Consider the following 16,559-nt stretch of genomic DNA (forward strand, 5'->3'; position numbering starts at 1 on the left):
TCCTTCCTTCCTTCCTTCCTTCCTTCCTTCCTTCCTTCCTTCCTTCCTTCCTTCCTTCCTTCCTTCCTTCCTTCCTTCCTTCCTTCCTTCCTTCCTTTTTGTCTCATTTGTTTATTTATTTACTTACTTGGTTTTATAATCATCAGTGGATATTCCACACACCTTAGCTACACATAGTGCAAAGAAATATCTTCTTTCATTTGTTTATACTATGGTATTTTCTGGTTTCATTTGATTTATCTACTTTAACACTCAAGTTTTATTTCATGTAAGACTTCAAGAAATTCCTCAGAATTTTACATTTATTCTCACTGAAGAAAGTAAATTCATTTGAATATAGAAGTGTAAAAGAACTGTTTTCCATATTTCAGACATCTGTTCCAGAATGTCTGAAGAACTCAAACATACCTGTAGACAAACCTGACATACAAGAAGTCTTTGATTTCAAGTTTTGCTGAAGAGGAAAAGAACAAACACATGAATCTTTATCTGTGTTTTTTATAAGTTAGCAAGTCTGCAAATTCAGCAGTTTGAGTGGCAGAGGTGTATACCAAATGTCAGGATAATTAATGTAAGATACTTAAATATCTTACTGTTGGTTTTGAGATTCATATCCCTGTTGTCCTAAAAGTCCTAAAACTTCTTTTTTTTTTTTTTTTTTCTTGTCTACATTCTGTAAAATCCTTTGTAGAAATGTCAGCAAGTGACTCTCAGGTATTCAAAGGATGTATACTCTTTGCCTTCTCATCCTCAGTGCTGCTTCCAGAAGAGTGAATTAGAGAAAAAGAATAATTTCACCTTAACTTTCACAGCTGATAGAGGCTATGCAATGAAACACTTTTTTGGGGGACAGGACAACTAGTTTAACTGGGCATACAAACATAGCCACTAAGTCTTAAGAAATCCATAAAGTGATATTTAGTTTTCTTTTGTATGTAATTATTTGTCAAAATGTCATTTTAAATTATACAAAAAATAACAGTAGGACTTTACTAGTTTTGTACTCAGGTATATATATTGGTGAAAATTGCTATATTGATGTTAATCTTCCAAAAGTAAGTTTCTCTTTTACTTTCCCATATTGCTTACTTTGAAAATACTGTCAATGATGAAAACACTTGTTTTCAAATATTGAATGTCCGCATATTAACATCAGTCATTTTATGAACATTTCATGTTCATGAAAGTATCAGTCTGAAAAATAGGTTTTACCTCTATCCAAAGAGTAATATTATTATATTTATTATATAATTTATTATATAATAAATTTTATTATTCTTTATTATCCCTTTATTATTCTGAGATTTCTGAAAGATGAATAACATTTTAGTAATTTAGTGATGTATAGAGTAACAGTTCTGTACATGAAGAATTTTCAGATTTGGTTGCATAACCATGGCAAATTTCTAGCCAAAGTTTTCAGAAATTATGTATAAATACAGATAAAAAGAGGATATATCTTGATTAGGACATTGCGTAGGAAAAAGAAGTAAAATTATTGTTAATATGCTAACTGTCTTGGGAGCTTCCCAAATTCAAAGTTGCTCCACAGGATGGCTAGGAACCTATTCAGGCATGCTGCTATTTCCCTTGGATAGTTTTGTCTTTTAAAGGCAAGACACCAAATTACACTCTTGGGAACAGACTCAAAAAACATAAAGCTTCTTCAACATTATGCACCATGACCCCAGAACTGACACTTTATTAGTCCACTATTTCACTACAATTTTGTTAAAGCCAGAGAAGATACTAAAGCAAGGTTTAAATTTTATCACAAGTCCTTAGCCTCCCAGGGTTCTGGGCCAAATTGTAGCTATAATGTATGATTAAAACATTGTTTGCTTCACCGTTGTATCAGATAAGCATACACTTTTACCCTACCAAACAGAGCTTTACTAGAAGGAACAGGGTCTGGCTCTTGTAGGATTCAAATACAAAGAGTGTCTTGGACCTTCAACCAGTGATCTAGAAAAATAAATCTAAACACAATTATGCTCAAAACACTTTTTTTTTTTTTAACTTTTTATTTATTTATTTATTTTTATTATTTTTTTCTGCCTTAGACATACATGTTTTGACTTACACGATATTCTGTCAAAGGGACGAAGAGAATCAGGGAGGTAGGCAGAATAAACTCTGGAATATTACCAGACTCCTCTATCAAAAATGCAACTAAAATTATTTACAATTCCTTTCTTTGGATTTTGGTAAAGCAATTACTAAGTCAGGTGGTTGCTCCCCACCTCCTGCAGTAACATCTCACTGACAGTTTGGGATTGTCAAGTCCATCACTCCTGATGGATAGACTCCTTGCAGGTAGCACCTTATGGTGACGTCCATACTGAACTAGATCCTCCAACTGCTCTAGCTGCTCCACTAGCTCTGTTTTTCAGCAAGAGTACCCACAGCACATAGGATGACAAATAGTCCAGTTGTATAAACTTGAGTAGTAACACGCTCTTCTAACTTGAGAAACTTTTAGTTATATCTTTTGCATTACAGGCAACAACTTATGCAAACTTAATAAGATTTAGGCTTGCCCAATGATGTTTTTCATGCATCTTTCTCCTACTGGGTGGTATTGTAATCACTACCCACCATGTTATAAAAAGGTACTTTCAAGTTATACATTTCACAGAATCACAGAATCACAGAATTTCTAGGTTGGAAGAGACCTCAAGATCATCGAGTCCAACCTCTGACCTAACGCTAGCAGTCCCCACTAAACCATATCCCTAAGCTCTACATCTAAACGTCTTTTGAAGACTTCCAGGGATGGTGACTCCACCACTTCCCTGGGCAGCCTGTTCCAATGCCTAACAACCCTTTCAGTAAAGAGGTTAAAATTTGAAACATATTTCAAGAAATATTTTATAATCAGCCATTCTGTTTTATATTTATGAAGTTAGAAGAAATTCTAAATATCAAAAGGCTGAAATTTCAACATTCAACTAACTCTATGGTTAAAAGTCTAGGTGGGCTTCCCTCCCCTAATGTGCATTTTGGTGGGGAAAAAAATAACAATTACAGCAGATGTTCTTGTCAGAAATCATTTTAAAATTAAATTAAATCAGATTATGCACTTGTAACTTATATACAATTGTGTAACTGTTGAAAGGTCATGCATTATAACCACAGGAAATTCAGTCAAAGTCAGATTTAAAAGCAGTGGAAATGTTTCTGATTACAGAAGCATACGTTGCAAACAACTTCAACTTCACCTGGGGGCAAACCATGAGAGCTGATAATTTAATTAGTCTTTAAAATCAAGTTAATCAAATAGTGATCAGGAAACATTAAAATCGTTAAGAAAATACATGACTATTGCATTGACTTTTTTTCAAATAACTTGGAAAAGGAGAGATATGAACAGTACAACGTAGGTGAAGAATTTGGTGGAATCCCTGGCTATTAAGACAAGATAATTTCTTTGCAAAAGTGGGCTTCTGTAGTAAGGTAGAAGACGTATTATGTCTGGTAGTTTCTACTGTAATTATTTACATCATGATTTTCTGAACAAATTATTTATTAATAACACTGATTTTGGTAAAAACATATTCATCAAAATCCCAACCACTTTAAATACATTTGGAGTTTTTCCATTGGTTTTACTGAGATCATAATCTTGCCATTTATATTTTGGAGATACTCATAAGTGAATGAGTCAAGACCTATAATCTTATTTTTTAGAAAGGCATTTTGCTGTGAGTATAATCAATTAATTTTCTCTTCAGGCCACTCTGGAGCAAGTCATTAAAGAAAATCTGTGGTTAGCTCAAGAATATCAAATTTCTCAGAACTGCTACTTAAACAGTAAAGAAGACCTCACGGAACTTTATGACAATAGAATCAGGATGGAAGCTTCAGTTAGAGATTATCAGCAGGTAAAGTGCTAATATCACTCATTCAAATCATTTATCTCATCTTTAAAATTAATTTGATCAATGCAGCTACCTAATAGCAATAGAATATGCTCTAGTAATCTACCACCTGAATTCTTGTTTTCTTCATGAGCATTTCACACTTTGTCTATTTTCATTTCTTTTCTTGTTTGCTTGTTTTTTAAATTTTACAGAGCTAGTCATATGAGGTATTCATTATTCCTTATTAATGAATTGATAATTGCATTTTTTTTACCTGAAATGTATTTATTTTTGTACAAAAATATATTACCCAGTATAGTATCCAGTATCTTACCATTACACATAACTTCTTCATGAAATACTCTTTCAGGGAACTGTGAGTTTTATGACAGCTATAATCAGACACTGTAAGCCTTTAATTTAGCAAACAGTCAAATGAAAATGAAAAAAGTTAAAATCTAGTTTGATGAACATTCATGATGGAGGTATAGTGGTGAGGTGTAATGTTCTATTGAATAAATAGTTATATTTAAAAAGATTTTTTCTTGGAATTTAACAGTGCTCTGGAACATAAATCAAGTGAGGTGTTGTAAAACCTTGTTGTGAGAATGTAATGTAAATTCACATAAAAATACTTTTTTCTTTGTTTCTTTGCTTTGTATCTATTGCTCTCAGAATAAATCCTATCAAAAACAACTATAATCAATCCAAAAATATTATCTGGGTATGTTAGGTTATTCTTTGCTTGCCTTTCATATCTGTGTTTTTGAAAATTAATATGCATTGAAGTCATCATACTCACAAATCTTATACTCATATCAACAATTTCTAGTAAGAATGTGTATTAACTTTTGTACAGGAATCGGGTCCTGATACACTGTCATTTTAGTCCATTTTCTAAAAGTACAGTGTAGAAATCTTCAAATAAATAAATGAATGAGATGTGAAATTTAAATTATTTGTAGTACTTTTCTCCTATTTTAAATCTTATCTCCATATCTTCAGTCATTGCTCATTTCCTGACATAACACCTCAGTAAATATCTTAATCTTGAAATTGAGTGTACTCAGTTTGTTCCTGATAAATATCAATAAGAAAACCCTGTCCAAAATATTCTTGTTAACTACACACTATTCTATTTCAAGAACAAAACTGTTTTTAAGTTATGTATTCTTAGGGATAACCATATTTGGAGAATAAGTTGGAAATTAAACATTAAAAAATGGAAGAAATTATCTCCTATCTCTCCTCACCAAGTGAGTGTCAATTACGGTTTCTCAATATGATATTAGAGGCAATGCTATGGGTATTGAAATGTTTCTTTAAAGAAGTGAGTTATAGAAGGAATTTAACATATTTTTCTCTGAATACAGAATTAGGGCATAGCTTCTATAAACTTCACTAAAGAAAAGTATATTTGTTATCATCTGGACCTTTAATTCCTTTGAGTGTAAGAATATTTGTCTTTCACATTCTCAGAATGTAATACTACCAATAATCTTGGTAATATTTGTGAAAGAGATTTCTTACTCAGCAGTTTACCTCTTCTGGACATAGTGTGGATAATATTATCATACATCTCAATGAGGTAATCTGGAAGCAAAGAAAATTGCAAATGAGTTAACATATATTATTGCTTTTTTCCTTCTCAATCTGTATACAATAAAATAAACATAGTAAAATATAGCAAAATTACAATGTAATACCAACAGGATCTAGTTTCATCAGCACTGCCATATAATCATTTGTCTGGCTGTTTAAAACCTTGTTTATGAAGAAAATTATTATAAGTTTCTATTCTATAAGAGCTTATAATCGACATTACAACACATATACCTTGCTAGTGCTAGAAATTAGTGATAAGAATATTTAGAATTTCTGACAGTCTTCTGTGCAGTATAGGTATGAAGAAGGTAAGTTCTATTAACAATATTAATTTGAGAAGCACAGGGACAACTAATCTAATCTCCTTTTGGATAACTTTTCACTTTGTTAAGTGATGAACTAGCCCAAATATTACAAAAAAAAAAAATATTTCTTTTAAAATAGATATATTTTCCATTAAATATGTGTTGATTATACAAACCTCCTATAAAAAGAAGTTTATTTTTGTTTGTTTGTTTGTTTTGCTAATAGTCAAAGTACAGCTGCAACAGAAAATCGATTTTGGTGGATTGTCAAAGTAATGATTTTTCTAGATGTTGTACTATATACATGCATTACAATCACATGAACATTCATGAAGAAAGTGTGCTTATCCTTCCTTTCCTTAAATCCTGAGAACTTTCTTCCCGTTACATCCTATACATATAATTACTCAAATTACAAGCTAATTTAATGATTATTTATGTAAAAGTCACATTGCTAATTTTAATTAGTTTGGAGTATTTTTAACTGGATATAATAACTGCTGTAACTAATAAAGTAGGTTTTCTTTGGGCTTGTAATAGCTGCTTTGCTCAGCCCAAGAAAAGGCTCCATCTTGATGACAGGTGAAATGTCTTTGGTAACAGGAAAAGTTTTATCATGACCTTGTAAGATTCTGTGTCCTGAGTAAGGTGCAGTTATAAAGGATAATAGGGAGGATACACATTGCTGAATAGAGGGACTACTCCCATAAAAAGTATACTTTCATTTGTATGGTGAATGCAAAGGCATTCTCTTTGGAGGAGGTAAGGAGGATTTTCTTCATACTACTACACATATGTGGTGCAATGAATCATAGAATCACAGAATCATAGAATATCCTGAGTTGGAAGGGACCCTTAAGGATCATCAAGTCCAACTCTTGACACCGCACAGGTCTACCCAAAAGTTCAGACCATGTGACTAAGTGCACAGTCCAATCTCTTCTTAAATTCAGACAGGCTCGGTGCAGTGACCACTTCCCTGGGGAGCCTGTTCCAGTGTGCAACCACCCTCTCTGTGAAGAACCCCCTCCTGACGTCAAGCCTAAATTTCCCCTGCCTCAGCTTAACCCCGTTCCCGCGGGTCCTGTCACTGGTGTTAATGGAGAAAAGGTCTCCTGCCTCTCAACACCCCCTTACGAGGAAGTTGTAGACTGTGATGAGGTCTCCCCTCAGCCTCCTCTTCTCCAGGCTGAACAGGCCCAGTGACCTCAGCCGTTCTTCATACGTCTTCCCCTCCAGGCCTTTCACCATCTTCGTAGCCCTCCTCTGGACACTCTCCAACAGTTTCATGTCCTTTTTATACTGTGGTGCCCAGAACTGCACACAGTACTAGAGGTGAGGCCACACCAGCGCATAGTAGAGCGGGACAATCACCTCCCTTGACCTACTAGCGATGCCGTGCTTGATGCACCCCAGGACACGATTGGTCCTCCTGGCTGCCAGGGCACACTGCTGGCTCATATTCAACTTGCTGTCTACCACGACCCCCAGATCCCTCTCTTCTAGGCTGCTCTCCAGCGTCTCATCACCCAGTCTGTACATGCAGCCAGGGTTTCCCCGTCCCAGGTGCAGGACCCGGCACTTGCTCTTATTGAACTTCATGCGGTTGGTGATCGCCCAGCTCTCCAACCTATCCAGATCCCTCTGCAAGGCCTTTACACCCTCATTCGAGTCCACAACTCCTCCAAGTTTGGTGTCATCAGCAAACTTGCTCAAAATACCCTCTATTCCTACATCCAGATCGTTTATAAAAATATTGAAAAGTACCGGCCTTAAAATGGAGCCTTGAGGGACCCCACTGGTGACCGCCCGCCAGGCTGACACAGCCCCATTTACCATAACCCTTTGGGCCCTGCCCGTTAGCCAATTGCTCACCCATCGTATAATGTTTTTATTTAGCTGTATGGTGGACATTTTGTCCAGTAGGATCCTATGGGAAACCGTGTCAAAAGCCTTGCTGAAGTCCAAAAAAATCACATCAGCTGGTTTCCCTTGGTCCACCATACGGGTGATCTTATCATAAAAGGAAATCAGGTTAGTTAGGCAGGACCTACCCTTCACAAACCCATGCTGGCTGGGACCAATGACTGCTTTGTCCCCCAGGTGCGCCTCAATAAGTTCAAGAACCAACTTCTCCATGATTTTACCAGGCACTGACGTGAGACTGACAGGCCTGTAATTGCTAGGGTCTTCTTTCTGACCCTTCTTGAAAATCGGCACAACATTTGCCAGCTTCCAGTCTACCGGGACCTCTCCAAATTCCCAGGATCGTTGAAAAATAATTGAGAGAGGTTCCGCGATGACATCCGCCAGCTCTTTCAGCACCCGGGGATGAATCCCATCCAGACCCATGGACTTGTAGGGATCCAGGTGGAGTAGCAAATCCCGCACACGTTCAGGGTCGGTTGGGAGTTTGTCATCCCCACCGTCCCGGTCCTCCAGCTCAGGGCACCCTGGGTCCCGAAGCCCATCATCGGCATTGAAGACAGAGGCAAAGAAGGCGTTAAGCGTCTCTGCTTTGCCTATGTCATTGTCTGTGAGGAGACCTTCCCTATCAAGGAGCAGCCCTATGTATTCTTTAGTTCTCCATTTTCCATTCACATATCTAAAAAAAACCTTTTTATTTTCTCTCACAGACACAGCCAGCTTCAACTCTAGCTGTGCTTTGGCCACACGAACTTTCTCCCTACAAACATGAACAGCATCCCTGTATTCTTTCCATGACACCTGGCCCTCCTTCCAGTAGCGAAACACTCTCTGTTTCCGCCTAATCTCCATTAGAACGTTCCTGGTCAGCCACGCCGGCCTCCTGCCCCGCCTGCCTGACTTGCGATATTTAGGAATTGCCTGATCTTGTGCTTCTAGGAGGCATCACTTAAAGAATGACCAGCACTGGTGGACATCGAGGCCTTCAAGAGCAGTTTCCCAGGGGACCTTGCTGACTAGTTCCCTGAGCAGCCTGAAGTCCGCTTTCCCCATATCTAGGGATGAGGTTTTGGTGGCACTTTTCCTTCTGTCACCATAAATTTTGAACTCAACCACTTCATGGTCGCTATGACCGAGGCGGCCACCAATCACCACATCTCCCACCAGACCCTCTCTGTTTTCTAGCAACAGGTCTAGGAGGGCACCTTTCCTAGTTGGCTCCGTTAGCACCTGCACCAAGAAGTTATCATCTAGGTGCTTCATGAACCTCCTGGACTTGCTCGTGTCAGCCGTGTGGCACTCCCAGTTAACGTCCGGCAAGTTGAAGTCCCCCATAAGGACAAGGGGAGTTAATCTCGAGGCCTCTCTTAGTTCTGTAAAGAATAATTTATCGGCGCTATCGTCCTGGCCAGGCGGACGATATGAAATATGAAATAAGGTTTTCTCTCCCACTGACATTTTCTGGATGTTACTTTTCCTCTGGATACTTAAGGAGAACCTAGTGTGATATAACAGATAGTAGCCTGGTAGAAAACAGACATGCAAGTTTCAGCTTTGCTGCAAGTGAGAAAACATCTTTGCTTTCTTCAATTCCCATGACTAATGAAGCACTGCTAATAAGATGTTTTTGTGTGTCTATAGTATTACTACTGCCTTTGTTTTCTTTACTCTGTCCCATTATTATATTACAAATTCTTCAACTTAACAAATTCCAGGAGATTTTATGCTTTGGTTAGGCTTCTGAAATAAATAAATTATTAAAAAAAAAATAAAAATAAAAAATAAAAAGATAAGATTCTCAGCTTTAATTTAGAAGCATTCGTTTCTAACATTCTTTTCACATTTCTTCTGGAAATCTTAAAGGGCTTCCATATTAGTATTAGGAATGTTTTTATACATGAAAAACAAACTTAATTCTTTATCATATCCTTCTTTTTATACTGGACAATTGTATAACATCTGTCCCATGAATAAAATCTGATACTTCCATTGTATTTTTCTAATGCATTGATGGTTGTACTGTAAACACGAGCATTTGTTTTCATGAAGTTAGAGTAGATTCCCAGATATACAGATATGTCATCATCTCATATATTAAGAAACTATTTACCTTAATCTGTCCTTAAAATTAAAAGTGTCACAGTCTTACAAAACTTTGATAATTGCTTTTCTTCACATAACTTGTATTTAAAAATAATGTCCATGCCAATCATAATTGGTTTAAAATTTAAGTAAAAAATCATTCTCATATTCATGATCTGCTATATTCAACATTATACTGAGAGTGTGGGAGAAGAGAGTCTATTGATTTCTGTTTCCTTTTTTTACTTTCTGGATAACTGACATATTATTGCAGTAAAACATATGTAGGGTCAATTCATGCTGAATAGTTATTAGAAACCATGATAACAAAAGTCATTACACTGCAGTTCAGTTTTGACAGTAAAATTTCTGCAACATTATCACAAATCCTCACGCATTAGTGCAATGATCCTTACTATAGCTTCATATTAGAATCAAAAGACTGCTGTAGCATGCTTGATACAAAAAGTCATGCAAGTCAAGTGAAGTTCTTTTCCGCTTTTATAGATAACATATTTTCATGTCTTTCTCATGCATGTGTCTGGCTTTCAGCCCTCTTAGATATTACTACTTTTAGTATATTGCTCAACTGGGATTTTTTTTTTAAATGATGTCCCTGTTGTTTTGAATGACTAAATAGAATATAAAATAAATCTGATAGCGGGCACATGTCAGTTTATGCAATTAACTCCTTCAGATTTTATGGTTCCCATTCATTGACCTTAATGGCAAAAAGTACTATTCTCATATAAACAAAAAATAATTTCTGTCTCTAAATGGTGTATTTGCTTATTCAGTTCACTCATCTGGAGATCTTCGATTGTTTCATATCTTCACAAGACTAATAGCAAAAGCGTGGATAAGATTACGGCAAAAAAAAAAAAAAAAAAAATACCCTCATTCCCATTTCCTTACAAATTTAAATGAAAAAATAAAAGTGTTACGGATTCAGTGTTAAAGAAATTAAAATTATTATAGAAGAAGTATCAGAAGTTTTATCTGTTTTAAAATTAAATGTTTAACCAGTTTTCAGAGATGGTTTGATTAGGAACAGAAATATGTGATGAAGCTAAAATTTCATTTTTGCAAATATAGCAAGACTATATTATAGCTAATAAGCAAAAGTATGTAATTTACAATATTCTTAAATTTTTTTTTTGTCTTTAGAATTTTGACACCATGATAGGTTGACAGAATAGACAACTTTATATAAAAACATAAAGAAAAGAATGTATCTTCAGTAAGGTTTTTATTACGCAAATTTACTAAACTTTCATTGAGCTAATTATATCTTTAAAATGTAAGCATCAAATGTTATAATTAAATTTGAAGTGATAACTCAATAAGTTCAAATGACTCAATCAGAAAATTAATACAAAAGGCAGTCAATTCGAATTATTAGTTTGATAACAAAATTAAATGATTGAGATAATTTAAAGCAAAGTCAGTGTTCTTTCTGTATGCACCGGCCATATCAATGGCTGGTCAGAACAGAGTGTGTGTAGGACTTAAATGATAGTAAATTCCTATAGAAGAAGGTGTCCCATTACAGGAAGTGAAATCTCTTTATTTCTCTGTAAGAAATACAGAAAAGGGATAATTTGATTAAGCATTTCTATTTGAAATTGATTGTTCTCTATTGCCTCTGTAGAAAAGATCAGGAAACCACTTTTTTCCTAATAGGTACACAAGCTATAGAAAGACTACACAAGCTACAGGCCTCCCTGTTTTCATCAAGTTCTTTTTTTTTTATACTTTTTTTTTTTTTTTTTTTTTTTTTTTTTTCCCGAGCTTTGGGACTACAATACATTTAATTAAAAAGAGTCATTTTTTTTTCTTTTTACTCCTGCATCTGTTTGCCTCATCCAGGCTCCATGCAGCACAAGATGAACAGAATAGGAAAAAACAGACTATGCTTTGGTTACCTTTGGTTACCTCTTACTAAATAAAGTAGAAAGAGATGGACATTGTCAGCACTTCTTATACTTCACAACACCTTGTAACATGTAGATACACGTTAATGTGCCTGTAAGTACAAACTGCAGGGAAGACCTGGTCTGACGCTGCTCAGTCCTCAGTCAGGTGGTAGGTATAATCTTCAGTCCTGTGTTTAATCTTTTTTTTTTTTTGTATCCAGGAAAATACTATTTATCTGGAAGGCTTAGTTTTGCATATACTCTGTGACATACTTGATATAGGAAGTAAAGCTTACTCTGATCCTAGTGTTCTAAGGCTTTTGTATTAGGAGATCCACATGCATGTGCTTACTGTACCCTTTATAATATTTATTTATTCTGTAACACTTCATAATGATTTTAGGATTATTACGGTCACAGATGTATTTAATCAAAAACAGGAAGAACTTCCATTACTAAATTTAAAATCAATATTTTTTCTCTAATGTTTTTAGTTACTTTCTCCTGTTTACATGTAAAGCAACCGGGTTGAATGGTTGCAGAGTAGGAAACAACATCCTTAGGAAAAGTTCAAAAGTTCAAAAAAATGTTTTTATCTTGTTTTATCTACTTCACACTTTCATTTTTAACCACATGGATTAATAGTTTTGAGATTTACATTCTTATTAGCTTCATAAATTCATGTTCATTCACATTTACTTAAAATGTACATTAAGAGCGCCATTAAGGTCACAGTGTTATAGCTTAATTTTACAAATACTGTATAAAAATATTTGGTGTCAAAATAGCTTGACTTAACATTTAATAACTAACTAAAAACACTTGCAGCAAACAACCAACAAAATACCCTTATTTAATAAAAATCATACTTTTGCTTTCATTTTTAGCACATAAACAAAGCTATTAGAATCTTTCAGGATTATAAAGCACACCTACATTTTAACTCATCTCAAATATCTTATTAGGGGTACTTATGTTAAAGTCTTATTAGACCTACATTTTCCATGCTTGTACACTTGAAAAAATAAAAAATTCTTAATAGTTTAACATATATGATTAATGTGGCCTGTTAATGCAAACTGTTATTCTAGAAACTGGTAGAAACTTCGTATCACACCTTCTTAAACCTTTCCACTCAGAAAGAATGAAAATAACATCAATCAGCAGGAATGGGCTCAACCAGAACTAGCTAGGGAAAAAAAAAAAAAAAAAATCTCAACTGACTGGTTGTGGTGAGCTTTCACATGCATTTATGTGAACTTTGAACCAGTCACATGAAGGTATGGCTCCAGGACCTTTACAGGAGCAAGAGCTTTAATGGCTGGAGCCTATGTTGCTGAGGCAACCAGTTTGCATCTATTTTTAGTCAAACCTCTCTTCGCAGTTTGGGTGACTCCCAGAAAAGCTTGTCCCAGTGAGGCAAGTAGTGGCAGACACAGTATTTGAGAACAGAATTCTGCCTGACAGGCTTAAAGACAGTTCAGAAAGACTTGTATGTCATGAGTCTTTTAAATTGTCATAGAGATTAGAAGTCAAGAAATCATAACAACTTTTTGTTCTAACAATCATTATTCTTCTCAGTTTTCATTACTTCCCTCAAGTCTAGATCAATTATGAAACTGTTAAGATCCTTGTGTCCATCAGGAATCTCAGGAAACATATTTTATCATAGAAATATTATGTTTGTATTTCTGAAAAATAAATAAATAAACATGTATATTCCAAGCTTTTTGTTTCACACACACAAAACAAACAAGCCAACCAATTAACTGGAAAACAACAACAAAAAAATTGTCCATCATATTTCAATTCAGAATGTAAAAAGAAATCCAATAAGGTAATGGCCAGCTCCAATCCTATATCCACTTTACAATTTATGGTAATAGAATAATTTATTTTCTAGAGGATTCATACAAGTAGAAGTTCATGTGCAGAATGTGACTGTACAACCATCTCAAAGGAACTGTTGGTTTGTCAGCAATCTTATTATGTTCAAGTGAGTCCATATAGATAATATCCCATCTCATGAGAAAAGCTGGTAGAAGTGCCTTCTCATATGCAGGCAATAAGAAATACTATGAAAAGAGACAGCGCTGTGGCTACCAGACATGTTAATGACTAATTCTAATATTAACTTAAGAAATAAGAGAATGCTTAAATAGAAATTTGAAGTGAGGAAGCAGAATCACTTGATACTTTGAAACACAGTGTAGAAAGAAACTAATGCATGGTATGAATTCCATTAGCTTTCCAAATCAGTCATTTTCACAAAGACAGAGAGAATAGCCTAGTACAGATTTGTTTGAAGGTCTTGTTAGTATTAAGACAACAAGGATTTAGATCTTATGAAAAACAGATATCTCACAACAAAGACTAACTACATGGATTAAACTCTTTTGGTAAATGTCATCTATGAATCAGTTCTGGCATTCATTCTCCTCTTCAGAGTGATACACCTTCATAGTATAAATAATGGAACTTTGTTTGGGTGATAATATTATCACTATTGATTGTTAAAAGCTGTTTAGCTTCACATCAGAGCAAAAGAATGGATGGCTTCTGCACCTTGTGCAAGGTTTGAATAGCACAACACTATACATAAGCAACATCTGTGGAATCACAGAAACATAGAGATTTTCATCTAGGTTGGAAACGACTTTCAAGATGATTAAGTCCAAACATCAACCTGGCCTATTGAGTACCATCACTAAACCATGTCCCTTAGTACTTACCTCTCTGCAACCTCATTTCAGGTATTGTAGAGAGCAATGAGGTCTCTCCTCAGTCTCCTTTTCTCCAGACTAAACAACCCCAATTCCCCTCATACATCTTGTTTTCTTGTCCCTTCACCAGCTTCATTGCTCTTCTCTGCACTCGCTTGCACAACTCAACATCCTTATGGCAGTGAAGGGCCCCAAACTGAACACAATATTTGAGGGACAGTGTCATCAATGCCATGTATATCCCTCGTCCTGCTATTTCTGATGCAGTTCAGGATACCATTGGCCTTCTTGGCCACCTGGGCATGCTAAGCACACAAACTATCCCGTTCAATATTTTACCACCTACCATTGCAAGTAACAATGGAATTGAGAAGGGAACATAAGAGCGGGTGTCTCATTCTCCTGACCCAGCAGTGCCCTGAAATTGCTAATGCTGAGATTAAAACAAATCACTCTATGTAGTGATTTGCAGTGAATGGCAGAAACTGGGTTTTCTCTTAAAAATAACAAGGAAACTAAGCACTAGATCTTGGAAAGCATTCCATTAACAAGCTGGGGTGCACATAGTAAGAGCACACAGATTTGTCTGGAAAGAACATGTGATTTTATTTTTTTTCTTTATTTTTAGTCATATGTGCCTCCTCATCTTTTAGATGAAAATTCCTGAAATAAACAAGAGAAAAAAATATAAAAACAGAAAGGAGTTCACTGAGTTACAATCTCCCAACCAACCATTTCCTGACAGTGTTGTTCTTACCTATATAGAAAATTGGCTACTAAAATCTTGTAAGAATTATTTTAAAATTGTGGTAAACCAACAGAATATGAAATCACAGATCTAAAGAACAAAATTGTCTGAACAGTGTCGAAAAGAAAAGAAAAGAAAAGAAAAGAAAAGAAAAGAAAAGAAAAGAAAAGAAAAGAAAAGAAAAGAAAAGAAAAGAAAAGAAAAGAAAAGAAAAAAGAAAAGAAAAGAAAAGAAAAGTGAAATAATGAGCAGCTTGGTGTGCTGCGATTGTATCTCTAATGTCCAGCAGTGAAAGCCTGTTCTAGAGAGACATGCCAAAGTACCCAAGTACTAATGTCTCCCAAGAACAGTAAAGGCTTTAAGCAGAGGACAGCTAGAATGGATCCATAGATGAAAAATATAAAATTACTAATATGACTAACATTGATTCCTGTCAGCAAAACAATGTCTGAAAGGAATGAAGGACTTACGAAGTCATGATTCCTCTACCATCTCCTAGTGACAGTAAGTCAAATGTCTCCTCAGTTTTATCAGGCTTTGTCACTTGCAATTATTTACAGTGCTAGGGGCTTTATTTCTGCTTGCTTGGGAAATTTAAAAGTAGTTGCTAATGATGGTATCTGTGAGGTTAAAATGTCTTCACTTTATGTGTCTAAAATGTCTACACAGTATTAACAAATCAGCTGTATTGCTTTCATTAACTAATTATTTACAAGTACCACCAATTGGTAGAGCAGAGCTGTGCACGTAAATTTTTAGTTAGAAATTAATATGAAGGATTTTAAAAATCTCTTTCAGAGTAATCTAAACTAAGATTTTTAGAATTTGGAACAAGGGAAACAGAAATGCCAGAGGGAAAAAAAAATCAGTTTAGCTTGATTAAAAATAAAAAATATTTGGAAATGAATGGGTTCAAGCAGAAAGGGCATTTGATATTTTTTCATAAAGGGAGATAAGTACTTCCTCACTTAAATGTCAATAATTCAGATGCTTAGTATCCTCCCAGGTTCAAGTATCCTGACAAAATGATTGGAAATAAAATTCCCTCCTTTCCCAAGAACACTTGCCTGAATGACCAGGTTACAAATTATCCTTGGCTAAATCTGTCTCAGTTTCTCACTGTATTCACACACTGTGAATAATTAGTTTTGGAGGAGACAAAAAGGATGAAATAGTCATTAAGATATCTGTCTAACAGCAGAACCATGGTCTACAAGAAATTTTGAGTAAATTATGCTAAAAGAAGCAGTTTCATCAGTGATGCTGAAGGAAGAAATCCCAGAATGATGTAGGTCTCAGGGCTGGGCCTGCTACTGACATCTTTCAAATCGCTGCTGTAAATGAGACAGTGAGAATGTGAATGTGAGTCTTCCAATTCTTGAGACCCCTTA

General features: G+C 35.3%; 1 protein-coding gene across 1 annotated transcript in view; it reads left to right on the forward strand.

Moving 5' to 3' along the window:
* Positions 1-16,559, forward strand: part of CCDC178 (coiled-coil domain containing 178) — a gene marked incomplete at its 5' end in the record, with an annotated part of 178,331 nt that overhangs the window by 108,173 nt on the left and 53,599 nt on the right. Inside the window, one exon of the mRNA XM_084510917.1 lies at positions 3,735-3,884. Coding sequence (XP_084367043.1) covers positions 3,735-3,884 — 150 coding nt within the window. The remainder of the gene's footprint in view (positions 1-3,734; positions 3,885-16,559) is intronic.

Source organism: Aythya ferina (assembly GCF_964211825.1).
Source record: "Aythya ferina genome assembly, chromosome: 2".
Lineage (NCBI taxonomy): Eukaryota > Metazoa > Chordata > Aves > Anseriformes > Anatidae > Aythya > Aythya ferina.